The sequence below is a fragment of the Crinia signifera genome, chromosome 4 (assembly GCF_055691185.1).
Source record: "Crinia signifera chromosome 4, ASM5569118v1, whole genome shotgun sequence".
NCBI lineage: Eukaryota > Metazoa > Chordata > Amphibia > Anura > Myobatrachidae > Crinia > Crinia signifera.
Genome location: NC_139220.1, coordinates 38,858,587 through 38,877,124, shown reverse-complemented (window position 1 = coordinate 38,877,124; position 18,538 = coordinate 38,858,587). Strand labels below are relative to the sequence as shown.

The window sequence follows — 18,538 nt, the reverse complement described above, 5'->3', positions numbered from 1 at the left end:
TTTGTTACATTGCTTCCTTGCCTTTAAGTCACCTGAAATAGTAACTCCAAGATCCCATTCCTCCTTAGTAGTTTCCAATATAGTGCCATTAATGTTATATTTAGCCTTTGGGTTTTTGAGACCAAGGAACATGATTTAGCATTTTGTTTGCCACGTTCCTGATCGCTCCTCTAGTCTTGATTGTAATAAAAAAAGAGGGTTTTCTGATTCCACACAGAACCTGTCATATAAAATCACTTAGGAATCTGTGTGTCAGTTGGTGGCCCCAACATAAAGTCATTTGACTCAATTATCTTACTTATTAATCTAACATTTTTTAAAACCTTCCCCTACTCTATCGAGATCCTTAATCACTTGTTTTAGTCCTCATGGTGTGTCTACTCTGTTGTATACCTTTGTGTCATCTGCAAAAAAGTATATATTCCCTTCAATACCTTTTGCTGTGTCACCAAAAAAGATATTAAAGAGCAGTGGCTGAAGTAAATATCCTGGTGTTTCCTTTATACCGCACTCCATTTACTACAGGTCTCTGGTAGACTTCCAAAACTCAATGTCAAACATTTTACCTCCTGTCATGGCATTGGTAACAAAACATTTATTTTTGTGGCCGTTACAACCTTTGCTATTACATAAAGATATGTATTAGACATAATAAGTACTAGCAACCCACCTTTGCTTTGCATGGGTACAATTAATATGAGTAAGTTATAACATCTGTTTATAGACCACATGCCCCTGGTGCCTATCACACAAACCCTGCTACCCATCACAAATCTCTGCCCTTGCCACCCAACTCCATGCCCCCTGCTACCCAACACACCCCACTCCAGGCAACCCACTCCTGCCCTTCACCCACTCCTGCGCTTTCCCCACTGCACTCCAAATCTCCTCTTGTACGCATCTCCCTGCTCCCCTGACACAGCACTCATGTCCCCCTAGTCATTCCTCACCCATGTCCTTCTCACCCCTCTGCTGCAGGTGTCAGACCTGTCTCAAAACCAGCGGAGGTTGGTGCCATTGGTCACGGACACTTCCCTCATCAGGTCAAATTTCCCCCAGCCTCCATCCGGTCATGTTGAAGCGCCACTGACGGCTGTACACTTGCGTTGGACACAGAATATCATTTCCCCCTAGCCGTTCCTCATCTGTGTCCTTTTCACCTCTCTGCTGCTAGCAGCAGACCCATGTCAAAATCGTTGGTGCCCAATGGTCCAATCCTACCCCCAACCTGCATCCAAGCCCCTTGGAGCGCCACTAACAGCCATACACTTAGCGTGGCCTAGACATCTACAGCACAGTTCTGAGCCAGCCCGTTCGAGCAGAAGAGAAGCGGCCCCGGAACCTACTTAAACAACACTCTGGGACAACGGCGCGGTGATGGTGTATGACATAGGAAGTTTACAGGGCTTAGCGTAGGGTCCATTGGCAGGTTGCAGGGCTTAGCGTAGGGTGAGTGCCAGGAACCTGAATATACGTGCAACACCAACTGTACTCACTGGGCTATGACTTTCACTTCATTCTGCTCGGCTCCCATACGAGATAGGGAGATGCTGAATATACGTAAACTTTACGGGAGCACTGCACTACATAATAGTGCAAACTGCAGAAGAATTCGTCCAGCGGTTTTCTGAGATTAGCGCGTTCAGACAGACATCCTTATACTATGTAAGGACTGGATACTTTAAACCTCAAGTTTAAAGTTTGCAACAGGATAAGGTATCTCGCTGAAGTGGTGCGGAAAAGAGGAGGGTATCAAATAAGAGTCTGTTAAAGAGGCAAAGTCATGCCAGAAAATGGTATGAACCAGTTGAAGAGGTTCAGAGTTTCTCTATGCGACCACGCCCCCACACGCATCAACCACTGGTAACGATATCCGCAAATGTCACCTGGTGGCCCTATTGGGCTGATGTTTGAGTTGGATGTTGAACAAAGACTTAGCATTAGAATTAAACGCGGAATAACTGTACAGAGTTAAATTTACCATATGTTTGCTAATATCTGACCCAAGGGAGCTTAGCAGGATCTGTATCAGACTACCGATATGAGCCTGTACTTAATGTTTGGCTTTTGCAGTGCACCTGAACATCATAACTGTCTTCTGACCGGCTGCTGGACTTTCAGTGACCCTTAAGGACCCTAATAGGGTTGCTAACAGTGGAAAATAACTTGCACTGGGACCATTAACGAGTCTACTTACAATGTAAAACATCTTACGCCCTGGATCCATTTACATGTATATCGGTGAATGTTTCAGATGTTTTTCCTTACTGAACTCATTTGTAGTTTAGGATTAGTGATCCCTTAAACTTGAGCTTATAGCTATGGCGGGATTGAATATGATTGCTGACAGACACTTTAACTTATTCATTAGTTAATTAACGTCTACGTTTTAAGAACATCTAACATTACAGGTCGACAGTAAACATTTGTATCATATGATTTTCCATCCTGCTTCGATATCTTCATTCTGTAGAAGGTCGGCGAATGGAATTTTGTCTAAATAAACAGCGTTCGCACAAAAAGGTCACACAAACCTCTTTCATATCTTATGTATAAGAAAATGTTGTAATTGTCAGAAATAAAAAATGGAAATTTAGTAGGGACAGTTATAAAACTGTTCCTCGGGTTGTAGTGAGACATTTGCTCTCATTTTCTGTACCAATGGTAGGTAACCTGTGGTACTCCTGCTGCTGTAGACATACGCATGCTAGCATGCCCTGCAAAAGTTGTGCTGCTAAGAAATGATAAAGCAAGGCATGCTGGGATGTTGTTCCATAGCGGCAGCTGTGCCAAAGTTTGATAGTTACACTGTGATTGGTTAAAATTAGTTACCTATCAAACTGTTTTATTTTTCAGGGTTTTTTTGGGGGTTCAAAAAGTGATAAAGTGATAAACACCCAACCAATCAGTAAGTGATAAACAACCATCCAATCAGCTCCTACCTCCTACCATGACTTAAGGCCCCCATACACTATACGATTTTGGGACGATTTCATCCGATTTCTGCACTTTGGGCCGATAACCAGATGAAATTGCCCCAAAATCGCAGGTGTGTGATATATGATCCGATCCGATGCGCGGTCCCGTGCGCAACGGACCGGATCAGGGAGGTCGGACGGTCAGCACATAAGATCATCCGACCTCCCTGTATGCTATGCATATGCCTGCCCACCTGTCAGGCATATGCATGCAGACACCGGGGGGCGGGGGTGCACGGCGGGCAGACACACTGACCTGGCCGGCTGTGATCACAAATAGCAGCGGCAGTAGTGGGGGCGGGCGGCGGCAGTAGTGGGGGCGGGCGGCAGCTCACAAATAAGTTCCCGGCGGGTGATGCTGACCTGGCCGGCATGCTGTGGTCACAAATAGCAGCGCTGCCGCTGCGGGACGCACAGTGGTGGCTATTAGATTTTCAAAATAGCTGTCAAATGACCGGCCGTTCTGTGATTGGCTGAGAGCTCTCTCAGCTGAGAGCTCTCTCAGCCAATCACAGAACGGCCGGTCATTTGGCAGCTATTTTGAAAATCTAATAGCCGCCACTGTGCGTCCCGTCCCGCAGCGGCAGCGCTGCTATTTGTGACCACAGCATGCCGGCCAGGTCAGCATCACCCGCCGGGAACTTATTTGTGAGCTGCCGCCCGCCCCCACTACTGCCGCCGCCCGTCCCCACTACTGGCGATGCCCGCCCCCACTACTGCCGCCGCCCGCCCCCACCACTGCCGCCGCCCGCCCCAACTACTGCAGCTGCCCGCCCCACTGCTCCTCACCGCCCTGCAGCTCCCCATTTGTTTTACATGTGATAAATCGCAAGCGATTTATCACATGTAAAATCTGGCTCATCAAGTGCCAAATTTTATGTGAGCCTCCCGGGGAGCTGCCGGGCGGCTCACAGGAGAATTGGGTCCGACTTGTCCTAAGGACAAGTCGGCCTAATGTATGGGGGCCATTAGACTAGTTAAATAGGTTGAACTTGATAGACTGATATCTTTTTTTCAACCTAAATTACTGTTATTATGTTACTATGGGGCAGATGTATTAAGCCTGAAGAAGAGATAAACTGGAGATAAAATGGAGATAAAGTGAAAGGAGATAAAGCACCAGCCAATAAACTGTGTTTGAAAATAAATGACAGTTGATGCTTTATCTCTTTTCACTTTATCTCCACTTTATCTTCAGTTTACCTTTTCTCCATGCTTAATAAATCTGCTCCTATGCTAACTGTAATTTTCAAACCCAGCCTGTAATATGACAGTTAGGAGCTGTTTGGCTGGCTGTTTATCACTCTCCTTTTTATCACTTTTTGAAGCGTAATACATCTGGCACTTAGTATTTTAAGTATCTACCATTTTATTTCCCAATATCACATTAATACTTAGATCCTATGGTTAGGATTCAAACCTGAATGTCAATCTAAACATTACTGTAATCCTGACAGTCATTATTTACTTTGAAGAAGCCATTGTGGAAAGGGGGGGTGTTGCCTGATTGCCGGAAATCAGACAACATCCTCAAGGGATCTCTCTCAACTCAAAAGTTGTGTGAAAATTTTAGTGGAAACATCTCCACCCCCTTTATTTGAATTTAAGGATCTTGTTGTTCAATATACAGTAGAGGGTACACCAGTGCCGTAAAAGGTCTGTACCTCCCAACTGTCCCATTTACAGTGTGACAATCCCGCCAATTGGAGACTGTCCTTCTGTCGCTCCCATTGGTCACAGAGTCTTGCGGGCAGAAGTACACATACACAGCTGGGGGAGCCAATAATCCCCACTCAGTAATCTCTTCTGTGTGGGGAGGGAGCCGGGAGGGCTTCCTAGCTGCTCGGGGTGCGCTGGACATGCCCCTAAATTATGAAAACTAGGGGATCACAGCGCTTGGCCCCACCCCCTCTTCCAGAGGCCCTGCCCCTTCTGTTGCAGCCCGCCCCTTTTGCCACAGCCGCACATTCAGCACAGCATGTCCTGAGTCAGCACCTGCGAAAGTTGGGAGGTGTACTGTGCCCTGTTCCAACCACGTCACATTAGCAAATGGCAACAGGCCATGAGGACAAGGCCATCAGCCACCGGGCAGAATAGCATCACACAGAGCATCCCCAAGGATGTATAATAAATTCTGCATGTGGTTTTATAAAAGGTGCTAGATAAATGATGGAAACTGATTGGTTGCATACCCTCCAACATGTGAGGGTCAGAAATCGGTGCAAATGGAGAAAAAAAATGTATCAGAGAGGGGCGTGGCTATGGGAAAGGGGGCGTGGCCATATATTCAATACCTGTGTGTGCGAGAGTGGAGACTGGAGAATAATCACTTTACCTGCCCTGCTCCACATCCCCCGCCCAGCGCTGGCCCTCTCCTGCTGTGCTTTATTGAACCTGCTGCCCTGCACAGTGCACACTCCAGACAGCACGTTCTCCAGAGTTTACCCCGAGCAGGAGGCGGGCCGGCCGTGTCCCCCCTTGGTGCAACTTGGGAGTTGTAGTTTTATTTGCCAGCTCCCCCTCAAGCTCCCTGGGGAATAGCCGGCAGTCGGAAACTACAGCTCCCAGAGTCCCCGCGGCTGGGACTGAGAGGTGCTGCAGCTGAAGCTTAAAAGTCGGTACAATCGGTACAGGGGAATTTATCCGGTACAGGCCGTTAAAAAACGGTACTGTACCGGGTAAATCGGTACAGTTGGAGGGTATGTGGTTGTTGTGGGAAACTTCTCCCTTATTCTCTTTCGAAGGTTATGATAAATCTCCCCTGAAATCTCTTATTGCACTGCTCCATAAAACTAGGCGTTCCCCTCATCCCACAGGCTGGTTCTGGTACTGCAGCAGCTCTGCCATCCTCCGCTGTAACCTTCTCGTGCGCAGAAGTTCCTTCAGATTCTATAACATGAAAGATGATTTGGAATTTCCGCATCGTGTTTATTGTGCTAACTATGGAAGAGTAGGGTCAATAAATCAACTAGCTCTGTAATGGGCCACGTGGCAAGCCTTCAGCTGGGGCCCTCACACCTTTAGATCTGATTGCAGTACAAATTTGTTCTCAAAATGGGCAACACCATGTGCACTGCAGGTGGGGCAGATGTAACATGTATAGAAAGAGTTAGATTTGTGTGAGTTATTTTGTTTCTGTGCAGGGTAAATACTGGCTGCATTATTTTTACACTGCAATTAAGATTTCAGTTTCAACACACCCCACCCAAATGTAACTCTCTCTGCACATGTCACATCTGCCCCACCTGCAGTGCACATGGTTTTGCCCATTTTGAGAACAAATTTGTACTGCAATCAGATCTGAATAAGGGCCCTTGATCGTGTCTTGTCTTGTTAAGTCTCTGCTACTTAGCAATGTGACATATGCCATGCCCCACTAGGTGGCAGTGTTCTGCTGCTGTGACTGTACAATGCAGGATACAGTATACAATGTATTAGGCTTTAACTGCAGTAGTTTCCACTGAGGTTTTTCAAGTGAACTATGCAGCGATACAAGGTTATGATTATAAAACAGCACTCACCTATTTTTTACAGTGAATTGATGGATAAAATTATAGAATAAAAAGACAGAAATTGCACAGACTGCCAATGGAGTTTTTTTTATAACTATCAGGTAGAGGCCATGAATAGCTGAAAACGCCATAAATCTATAAGAGTATTGTGGATGGCATTAAATAAGTGGTATATGTGGTGTTTGTAGCACAATTTGTATTGAACGATCCTGTGCTAGTATACACTATAGTTCCTTACTTGTTACTTCCTGGTGTATGTTATGTATATGTTGGGTAAAGTTACATTGTTACAACATACTGTCCTCCAGTCAGGGCTGGTGTCAGGTTCCTCACTGTAGGCAAAATTTTATCCTACTTCCCCTCCCCCAACGCCACACTGCCACCAATACCCACTTTCCTGCTGCTCATGTGAAAATGTGGGGGTGGCTTGTTAGGAGTCCCACAGCCACCACCTGCATTAAGTACAACAAGGATGTCTTCATTGAAGGCAGCCTTAGTTTTGTGATAGGCAGATGCCCCCCTAGATCCTGACACCCAAAGCAGCTGCCTAATGGTTGAGCCAGCCCTGCCTCTAGTAAAGGAACACACTGTGATTGCGATGTTCCGCCATGTGATAGCCCCACCCCCCGCTCCACAGGAAGTCGCAACTTAGGGGAGTAACACCAACTGCTATTTCAAAATGACTCACTGGCAGTTGGTGTTTCTCCCCTATTTGAATTTTAAACTGTGCTGTAACCCCACCTCCAAAGTGGCCAATGATGTTGACCAATAGATTTGACCCTGCCTGTGACCAGTATAACCTTGAAACACTGTAACCACCAACATTTGCGAATACCGCTCCATATTCTTTGACAACTGACTCCAGGACATTGAAAGAACTGTACACATTCAATGTACTTTTAGTGTATTTTTTTATAAAGCTGAGAAGAATAGGGAACATATCCAATCAGATATAAAACTGCAATATGAGCATGGGACTATTATTACTGCCTCGCAACAAATTGCTGGCTTCTTCAAAGCAGGTGAAAGCCACCGAGGATAAAGTGCACTTTAATGTGGCCCCCCTCCCCCCCCCCCCCCCACAATTAGGCCGAATCAGTGAAGCATAGATCACATATTGTCCTGTTCCTGGAATATACAAGTGAGTAATAATGTATGACAGGTTCCCGGCAATCCTTGTTTACTAAAGGTGGGTAAGACTAGCCGCTTCTGCTCATCCGCGCACAATGGAAGTGTCAATCAGCAGACAGACCAGCCAATATAAGCAGAGTAATCTGCTACAGAGAGGAAATAGGACGTTTTGTAACCTAATGCCCAAAATTCAAGTAGAGTCAGGGTTTATATGAGATACTGTACTTTGTTACAGGGTCTGAGAGCGTTTGTTTCTACGCCGACGATGGGAACTAATATACGTCTCAGGGCTTTCTAAAAGTTTTATATGATTTGCTTAAAAGCATTAACCGCTAATTATTTTTTTCTTTTAGATGAAGTTTCTCGTGTTTATTTACGAAGTGTCATGTTTTAAAACCTGGTGCTTCTAGTCGCGTTTATGTATGACATTTAAAAGGGCAAGGTTTTTTCTAGCTGTGTCTTGCTAGTAAAAACATCGCCCTTTTAAATATCGGGCATAAACCTCGTCAGAAGTGCCAGGTGTTACAAACAGACACTTTGTAAATAAACCCCAGTGAGTTGGACGTATTTTGCACCTGAAAACCTATGTATTATCTACATCCTAAATAATAAATGGCTAACGCTGCTTCTTCTCACTATTGGGAGATTCAAGTGTTTTGTGCACTGTTGGCAGTGGTGTAGAGAGGGGGGGACTGGGTTCTTTTTGCTTGGGCCCTGGTCTGATGGCGGGGCCGGGACCAGCGCTCCCTTAGCCTACGGTAGAGAGCCAGGCAGTGGGAGTAGAGAGGACAGATTGCTGCTGCAGCACAGCCTCTCTCCTCAGCCCAGCACACGCACAGTTTTTTGCTGAGCAGGGGAGAGAAGCATCTGAAGCCATAGCCTGTACTCTCTCTCTCCCTGAGCATGTGTCCCACCCGCCCGGCGGTAATCTGCCCACACATGCCCCACACCCCCTGCTACTATATCTTTTGTCTTTTTTACGTGGGCGTTCCAACGCTGCCTCCAGCTGGAGCTGACGGTACTGTTATTTTAACTTACCGTCTATAATTCCCATCAGAACTGCATTTCCACCTTATTGAAAAATTACCATTCAACACTAGATGCATACTAGGGGCAGGGTGTAATGGATTTCAAAATTGCCAGACATACAGGGATGCCGATTGATCTTGGGTGATTTTTTTAAAAGGGCAGTCGTTTACAAGGCAAAAACTATGCCTTGTAAATGATTGCCTCTTTAAATGTCCAAGATCGGCTGGTATCCCTTATCTCCGGTGATCTCGGACTCCATTACATCCCGACCTAAGCGCCAGAAACATTAATGACTATCATTATCACATTATTAGAAATTGTGATATATTGCGCACAAACATATCTGAACTTGAAATACAAATTAATAATTAGGTTACGTGAAGACTTACCCCAAAGAGCCATGAAGACGGAGAAGAAGACGGTGGCTGGGTTATCGAACAAGTGACTTGCACGAGCCGTATTACAGGCAGAGCTTAGGTTCCAGTAGCCGCAGGACTTGTCACACAGCGGGCACATGGTGAAAGCTTGGGCGTCATCACACATTTCTTTGCTATTAAAGACAAAGAAGACAGATTACCCCATTACCCCTAATATTCCTCTTCTGTCCATGTGGCATGTTCATTATTAGGCCCCTAAAGAGGTGGATACAACATAACTGGAACAATTCTGCATTGCAAACGGGAAAAGCAGCCACCCACGCGTTCCACCGGTTTCAATGCTGATTAGTAGCGGCATACTTTTACACTTCTGGGTCTGACCTGGCAGTGTTAGTGCATACAGCCATAGTGGGTGAAGGGATTAAATGGGGCAGAGGGAAGTAAGGAGCCGGAATCTGGGAACCACCACCATCCAAAGATAGTGTAGATTGCTAAGCTTGGGGGTGGCTTCATCGGGACCCTAATAATGTATTGGCCCATTACTTAAAATATGCAGAAACTTACTTAACGAGCCTTAAAGTGATCTATGTCGGAGCATTTATAAACCATTATATATTAATTGTTCATTGATTGAAAAGTAAAAAAGCCACTGAAGGAACATATTATTAAAATAAACTATACATCTTTATGAATGGGACTTGTTCTAGATTGAATAATAATGGTTATAGGCAAGGTTTTAACAAGATATATCTGGCACTTAGATAGAGATAGCTGTCATATCTCGCAGCCAGCTGGCACCACAACAAGAGCTTGATTTCAACAGATGGGTGTACCGTGGGGATTGGTATGATGTGACAGCACAGGGTTCCTGTCCAATAAACAGGCAGACCTGGTATAGATAAAGTGCAATCATCTTTCTGTTCCACCATGCAGAATATGACATGTCAGTGTACAGTAACTGCAATATGGGCTGTAATATTATAATACACAGTCAGGGTATGCTAGAGCTGTGGAAGGCTGTGAACATTATTCTCAAGCACTGGGGGTAAACCACAGTGTTGTTTTTGGCAGTAGTTGGGAATAACCAGCTGGAGAGAGCACCCCATGGTGGGACATGAGCCAATCACATGACACTGATACCCAATCCTGAGGTTCCCTCCTAAGCTGCTTGCTGTTCTCCATCATGATTGCACTTTTTGCTAAACTCTGACTTGTTACCACGGGCAACTTCTCCATTTGCTCTCTTTCAAAGGTTTGATAAATCTCTCCTTACATATACATTACAATACTCCCAATACATTACAATTACTGTTTTTGTGAGGCACAACTGATGTTTTTGCTGTTTTTATTTAAAAACGATCCCATAATGATAGAAGAGGAGCCATCCAATAGCTCTTCTTAAGTGCATACCTCCCAACTGTCCCAATTACAGCAGGATAGTACCGCTATTTGGACACTGTCCCGCTGTCCCACCCACGGGCTGCAGTGTCCCAAGAGCAGGTGTGGCATAGACAGTTGGGAGAGCCAATGATCACCACTGCTCTGCAAAAGCAGCTGGTGATCGCTGAATAAATGCTGAGCACAGCATCTATCAGGGCAGGAAGGGGAGTCGGGGGCTGCCCAGCTGCTGGACACACCCCAAAATGTCAATAATGGGGGTTACTGCTCAAGGGCATGCTCTCCACATGAGGCCACTCCCTTCTGTGGCTCCACCCCCTTGCAGATCAGTCTAGCCTCCAGCGTGGCAGATCCCGATTCAACAAAAGCCAAGTTGGGAGGTACTGTATGTGCGTGTGTGCTAAATCTAAGTACTGTAAGAGGCGTCAGGCAGCCGCTATAAGCAGAGTTAAATCCTTTGGAACATTGCTATAAAAATAATGTGGAATATCCTAGTAGAACAATGGCCATTAATGAAGGGCCTTAAAAATATTACACTGCCCTCTGGTGGCCTTGGCAGTTCCCACTCATATGAGCAGGTTTAAGTACCAACCACTCAGCTCCTGTAGCTTCTCAAGCAAACCCTGGAACATGATACTTACAAGCTGACTGGCTTGTACATTGGGGGCAATTCAGACCTGGCAGTTAAACACTGCCACACCAAACGCACACCCACCCTGCCACCCGAATCCCCGCTCAGCATTACTCACCATTGAATGATTTTTGTTCTGTTCGTAATGAAAAGTAAGCCTGGACTTACTTTTCTGTTGGACGCTTTCTGACGAATTTGGGGTGGGCACTGACGTCATGTGATGTCATCTTAATGTGTTCACTTCGGGGGTTTGCCCATCCACTATGTATGAACATGTCTTTATAGCTTTCCACATTATCCCGCTTAATACATCTCCCTTCATCCCCACCCCACAGTGATTCCAATCAGAAAGTCAGCCCCATGTTCATTTTTTCACAAAACATCCACAATGACTCGTTTCCTCTACACCAGGCATGTTCAAACTGTGGCCCTCCAGCTGTTGTGAAGCTACACAGCCCAGCATACCTTGCCATAGTTTTGCTTTCAGGGAATGCTAAAACTATGGCAAGGCATGCTGGGATGTGTAGTTTCACAACAGCTGGAGGGCCACAGTTTAGACATGCCTGCTCTACACAGCTTATTTACTAAAAAAAAGGAGATTTACACTAAAGCACAGCATTCAATCAGACACGCTTCCAATTTCTGACTCAATCTAGACAGTTGCTGAATGGTTACTTTGGTTCAATGAACATTTTGTAGTGAAATGTTATCATGGTACATGAGTCCTAGTCTGTCTGCCAGATGTCATCTTATACTGCTGTACAGTAATCAACCTTATCATTTCATTGCAAACTCTCTTCAAGAAGCAATACACAAAAATTAGCGCTAGCGATACCAATAACTGTGGACGGGGCAGAGCTCTTTTTTTGTGAAATGTTTTTAACTATTTACCATGACGACCGAAAGATGTATATTTGATTTCTGTTCATGCGTACAGCGCTGTGCACGTATTATCATGCTTTCTGCTGAGAATCATTTTTATTTGTTTTTCTGACCATACTGAATAGGGAAAAATAAAGACAAAATCATCTGTAGAATAAATTGTATTTGATAATGAAGGACGGTGTCAATTTTTTTTTACTATAAAATATAGAACATTTCTTGTTGTTTTACAGTTTATATTATTATGGAAAGTAGGGGGAGATGAATTAAACCTGATGAAGTGATAAAGTGTAAGGTTCTAAATGTCAAGTTACAGGCTGGGTTTGAAAAAATTTAGGAGCCGATTGGCTGCTAGGTTACCACCTTTCATTTTATCACTTCACCGGGCTTAATATATTTGCCACATAATCACAAGTAACTGGCTTCAGGGCCGCCAGTAGGGGGGTGCTGTGGGTACAGCTGTCCCGGGCCTCGGCCTCTGGAAAGGCCAGGGCAGCTCATTTTGCCCATGGCCTTGCAATTATGAACAGTTTTGGGTCCTGAGGACAGAGTTTGAGAACTTTTGCCTTGGTGCAATAATTTACTTGCTGCCTCACAGCACTGAGGTCTTGGGTTCAATTTCTACCAAGGCCTTATATGGGTGGGATTTATATGTTCAGCACAGTGTGTGTGTCTCCATGTCATAGAGTATAAGCTCCACTGGGGCAGGGACTAACGTGAATGACATTGATCTCTGCAAAGTGCTACATAATATGGGCAGCACGGACGGTATATTGGTTAGCGTTGCTGCCTCACAGCACTGAGGTAATGGGTTAAATTCCCACCATGGCCTTAACCGTGCAGAGTTTGTATATTCTCCCCGTGCTTGTGTGAGTTTCCTCCGGGATCTTTGGTTTCCTCCCAAAATCCAAATACTGGTAGTTTCTTTGGTTTGCATGTGCGTGTACTTGTGGTAGGGAATATAGATTGTAAACTCCACTGGGGTAGGGACTAAATGTTCAAATATTCTCTCTTTAAAGTGCTGTAGAATATGTGTGCGCTATACAAATAACTGTTAATAAATAATAAACATGTGTGCGATATATTAATGACTGTTAATAGTTAAATAAACGTACAACATATTATTCAGTTTAATATTACTGTATAAAAGAGAAGTCTTACCTAGGAACATCAGTATCAACGGTTATACATCCATACAGAAACACTATTATCCCAACCAACGAGGAAGGGATGAGCAGCCACGTATATAGACCAAGCCAGGCAAAATATAATCCAATTTTTTCTCCAAAATATTTTCTGAAATAAACATAAAAAGTTAAAAACACTGAGAAAAATCATTTCTGAGCTGCCACATCGGAGTGGATTCAATCAAGGCCGAAGGAGGCGAGATGCCGGTGGTAAAACGGCAGACATGGCTCCGGAACTATTTAAGAATTATGCATTATTAATTGGAGGATATGACTATAATACAAAGCAAATGACAATATCCTATAAATATAATTCATGATATACAGTAAGCTAAAAAAAAACATGAAAATCTTTGAAAAAATAAATAAATAAATAAACCATTAATATTATCTTATTCTAATATGTTTCAACACATCTCTATCTATAAGAGGACTCCTCTGAGCAACAGGGGATGCAGGTAAGATGCCAGCAATTGGGATGCTGGCTGTAAAAATACCACCACCAGAATCGCAAACGGGATAGATCTATCTGGGCAGCACAGATGGCACAGTGGCTAGCATTCTGCATCACAGCACCGAAGTCATGAGTTCAATTACAAGTCATGTCCATCTGTGTAGAGTTTGTTTGTCTCTCTGTATATGTTTGGGTTTCCTCCCGGAGGTCAAAAAATATACAGAATGCCAACAAAATCAACACTAGTGTGTGCACCTATTTGTTGGGGACTATACTGTAAGAGGTACATTTATTAAAACGTGAGATTCTAGAAGTGAGAGGCGTTGTCGATATAAACCAACCAGATTCTAGCTATAATCCTCTAGAAGCTGCTAGATAAATGATAAGTAGAATTTGATTGGCTGCTATGTACATTTACCCCTATGAACCATGTGGCAGAGAAAGAAATGAATAAAATATTTTCTCTGTACGGTGCTGTGTAAATTAGTGGCGCTTTACTATTGACCAATCATAATCCATGTAGCTACAATGCCATTTAAATGAGCCTAATTCTACTCTTACATTCTGTCTTTGTACTGAAGGGTGTAGTATTATGGGATTACACAGCAAAATGTGTCAAATAACTACACGTATGCTAAGCAGCTACATAACCATAGGATAAGCCCATTGTATTCTGTGACCATGACACGACCACAGTAACTCAGTGGAAGAGGAAACGGATATTCCAAATGGCTGGTAAATTCAATGATACGTGTAAAAGACAGAATGGCAACTGTTGTGAGAGTAGTAACTCCTTAAACTTTTGATCTTTCATTAGCTGTGTATCATGATACATGATCAAGAATAGTGGTTAAAGATCTCAACTCGTCTGTCATCGAAAATGTCCCAGCGCCTCTTTCCACTTCAGATCTTATCTGTCAGCCTTGAAACAGTGATCAGGTTTCCTGGACAGATGTCATTGTTTCTTTGCCAGTTTCCCAAATGATTAACCATGCAAATCAGTTTTGGTGCTTTTCCCAGCTAGGACTGTAGCCCCTGCATCTGCTGAAATGTCCTCTTAAGCTCAAGGATATAAAAATCCATCTTTGTTTTGCAACTTTTCTCATGTGTTTTGGCAGCAGCCACCAAGCGTAATTCCAGGGAAAGGGGAACTGTGTGCTGGGACTAATTTTAATGTGAGTTCTAAACAGTCAAATTTCCTAAAAATTATAGGTCTTAGTAATTGTGTGGTCTGAAAAAAAAAAACATATTTGTTTGCTGCTATTTTTATTATTATTATTATTATTATATTTTTATTATTATTATTATTATTATTATTATCTTTTATTTTGGATAAAAGTATATTTTTTATTTTTTTCCCATTTTTATCCCAAATAATTTGGATAAAAGTGAATTTTTTTTTCCACTTTTATCCCAAATAATTTGTAATTTCCAGAAAAAATCTTTTTTAAGATTGGATAAATTTATAATATTTGAATACGTCAGTCTATCAAGAAAAAAAACTAACTTAAAAAAAACACTATCACATCCAAAAGTGTTTTTTTTTTTTTTGGTTAGATGTACTTTTATCCTAAATAATTTGTTATTTCCAGAAAAATGTTTTATAAAAGTAGCAAAATTAGCTTTTTTAAAGATTGGATACACTTTAATACATCAGTCTATAAAAAAAAAAAAAAATAACAAAAAAATCACTATCACATCTAAAAGTATTTTTTTATTATATGTTAACTTTACTAAAATGTTACTTATTAACATTTATTATTGTTATTATTATTAGCGTTTATTTATATTGCGTGAAAAAGGTTCCGCAGTTTGTAACAATACATAAATTAATGAAAACATAGAAAATGACTTACAGTAAAAGGCCAATTTAGGACAGAACATGGTAAATAAAGATAGTTGCATCAGGGGACAGGACACTGAAGTGAATATTTGGGTGGCAGAGACCTAGGATTAGGTGCCATTGAAAGGAGTAAGGAGCAAAAATATATATTTTCTAAGAGAGGACTAAGCACATCAGTAGGGAGGGCCCTGCTTGGGAAAGCTTACATTCTAAAAATATCTTGTGAATTTCCAAATTTTCCATTTTAGTTATTTCCTTAACAAAATGCATTAAATATATAGGCAAGCAGCATTGTACCCATCAAGCTGTCTGATCTAGAAAACATAGCTTTTTAAAATGTAACTGTGTAGGGAAAAAAATCGATTGGATGGGTTGCACTGAACAGCTGATTTGAATTCAAATGTTAAGGATGATTTAATTTGATTAAAATTAAAATATCTTTACAAAAATATGCCTGTAGCTGATTTTCCAGATACAACACAGCAGCATCGAAAGCCCAGGTCCGACTAATGTTTTTCCTACTGTTGTAAAAGCAAACTTATATCTAAGTCAGGCATGTCCAAACTATGGCCCTCCAGCTGTTGTGAAACTACAAGACCCATCATGCATTGCCACAGTTTTGGTATTAGGGAATGCTAAAACAATGGCAAGGCATGCTGGGATGTGTAGTTTAACAACAGCTGGAGGGCCACAGTTTGGACATGACTGATCTAAGTACTTTATAACCCTTAAATATAATGGAAAATGCTGAAATAATTGCATGCCAACACAAACTTGTAAAAAAACGAATGACAATGCGTTACTTGAAAGATAGCTTGACTACATGTATTTGCAAATAAGGTATAAACATACAATTGATTGCCTTATACTTCAACAATAATTCTAAATCAAATCAAAATAGAAACTAACAAGGACAGTGACCAGCCGTGATAACCCAATCATAGATACCTCCAGCCCCTCTCCACGTGTTTGCCTGTTCTTCCTCAACTGCCTATCTACACCCCCTTTCTCTGGCACATTTATACCTTATTCAATTTCATTAATTAATTATTCATATGTGCAAATTGTTATTGGACAGCTCTGCCTTCAATCATAACGTTGTCATAATTCACCCATCACCCAACTTCCTGCTGGGGAAGGATTCAGTGGCCTTGGAGTCTATGCATGCGTGACCCTGTTATCTAGTTTTGTCAACAAGATGCTCCAGACTTCATGGTGGCTCTTGGACACTGCAACTTCAACAAAAGACAGTTCTATAACTGCAGGGCCAAAACTAGGTGTTTCGGCGCCCGGGTCGGCAGTCATTTGGTTGCCACCCCCCCAAAAAAACAACCAAATCACTGCCTTGGGGACAGGCAGCGGGGGTCAGGGGACTGGAGAAGGTTAACTCCGGCTCCTAGCGCTGCCGGCGGTGGGCGGGAGGCAGATTTTTAAAAGACTTGCCGGACGCTGATTGGCTGAATTCATCAGCGCTTCCCGCCGCCAGGCAAATAGCAAGCGGCTGTGTATGTGAAAGCCGCAAGCCAAATAGCGAGCGGCTGTGTATGTGAAAGCTGCCGCTACACCAGTCCGTGGACCCCCGCTGCCAACATACCTGTGTGCAGGGTCCAGGGACTGGTGTAGCGGCAGCCTTCACTCACTCCGTCTCCTAGCGCTATCTGCCTGGCGGCGGGAAGCGCTGATGACTTTGAAAAGACTTGCCGGACGCTGATTGGCTGAATTCAGCCAATCAGCGTCCGGCAAGTCTTTTCAAAACCTGCTTCCCGCCCACCGTCCGGCAGCGCTAGGAGCCGGAGTTAACCCACCAGTCCCCGGGACCCCGCTAGGACCTGGCATTAACCCACCAGTCCCCGGAAACCCACTGCTCATCCCAGGGACCACGCTGCCGGGACACCACACTAGCGCCCCCAGCCTCCAGCGCCCGGTGCGCGTGACCCCCTAGCCCCCCCCCCCCCTAGTTACGGCCCTGATAACTGAAATGTACTTCTTACAATAGTATTTAAATCGCTGCGCCATTTTAAAATAATTTCTTAGTTATTGTGAAACAAAATGGATTCTGCATAAGACAAACACCTGCAAACAGGTGCAAAAAGTAGGCCTTACGCGCACCTTTAGCAAGGGATCTTTGCAGCCAGCAATGTCTTCAGCAGTATTAGGACTTTAAGTAAACAAATATAATACATTATAACATAGATTTATTGATGAGTTGCGGGATAAATATGTATGTCGACATATTGCTGTTTTATCACCGTATATTACGTTGTTGAGAATGAATTAAAGAAGTGGTAAGAGAATGTAACATTTTGGATGTAGCTGTTTAGTTATTTGATAAAAAAAAAAAAAATTATGAAAAAGAAACTAATTAAATTTGCCAAGCCATTTATTACCTGATTAGATCGATAGGTTGGTATTTGTAAAATGCTCCATATCTCGCCCATTCTTGGTATAACAACTACATTGACAAAATAAATGTTAAAAAGTTAAAAAAGTGAAATGATTCTGATAAAATTCAGACAATACTGTAGCAAACCTGCTCTCCATTATTATACCAGTGCGTCACATAAACAAACGTTGGACTATTCTTGAACGTATTATCTGCAAACTTACTTCTAATTACGTTGGATGAGGTTCTGCGTTAAGTTATGTACCAAGACATCCTCCCCCCTTTTCCTGATAATTTAGTGCGTAACAAATCTATACAAGCTAAAAAGCAATGCATACAGTAAATATATGATACGCTTACACCAATGAACGCAACCCCCCAATTCTTTCCGATATGATTAGTGTTTTTCAGGAAATTAAACCCTGGAACTATTACATAGATAGAAAACAGATGAAGGGCAGAGGAATGGTATAGCAGGTCCTGAAACCAGGCGGCCATGTGTGAGTAATCAGAACTGTATTTTTGGAAAGAACATTTTATGTTTTTAACACTTAACACTTCATAAAAGAACCTAACAGCCAGGATAAAAGGAACACAACTGTACAAAGGATCCCTGCGCCTAATAGCAAGAATATTTTTCCTCCTATTAATGTTATAGATATACTCTCCCCAACTCTTATCCATCCACTTATTTTGGATTAACAATCATTTTAGCAAGCTACCTAAACAAAAT

General features: G+C 42.9%; 1 protein-coding gene across 1 annotated transcript in view; it reads right to left on the bottom strand.

Moving 5' to 3' along the window:
• The window catches only part of ANO2 (anoctamin 2), a 211,343-nt gene that overhangs the window by 133,038 nt on the left and 59,767 nt on the right, over window positions 1–18,538 (bottom strand). The window contains exons 8-10 of the mRNA XM_083181601.1: window positions 17,810–17,874; window positions 13,100–13,234; window positions 9,040–9,200 (exon numbers count right to left, since the gene is read on the bottom strand). Coding sequence (XP_083037727.1) covers window positions 9,040–9,200; window positions 13,100–13,234; window positions 17,810–17,874 — 361 coding nt within the window. The remainder of the gene's footprint in view (window positions 1–9,039; window positions 9,201–13,099; window positions 13,235–17,809; window positions 17,875–18,538) is intronic.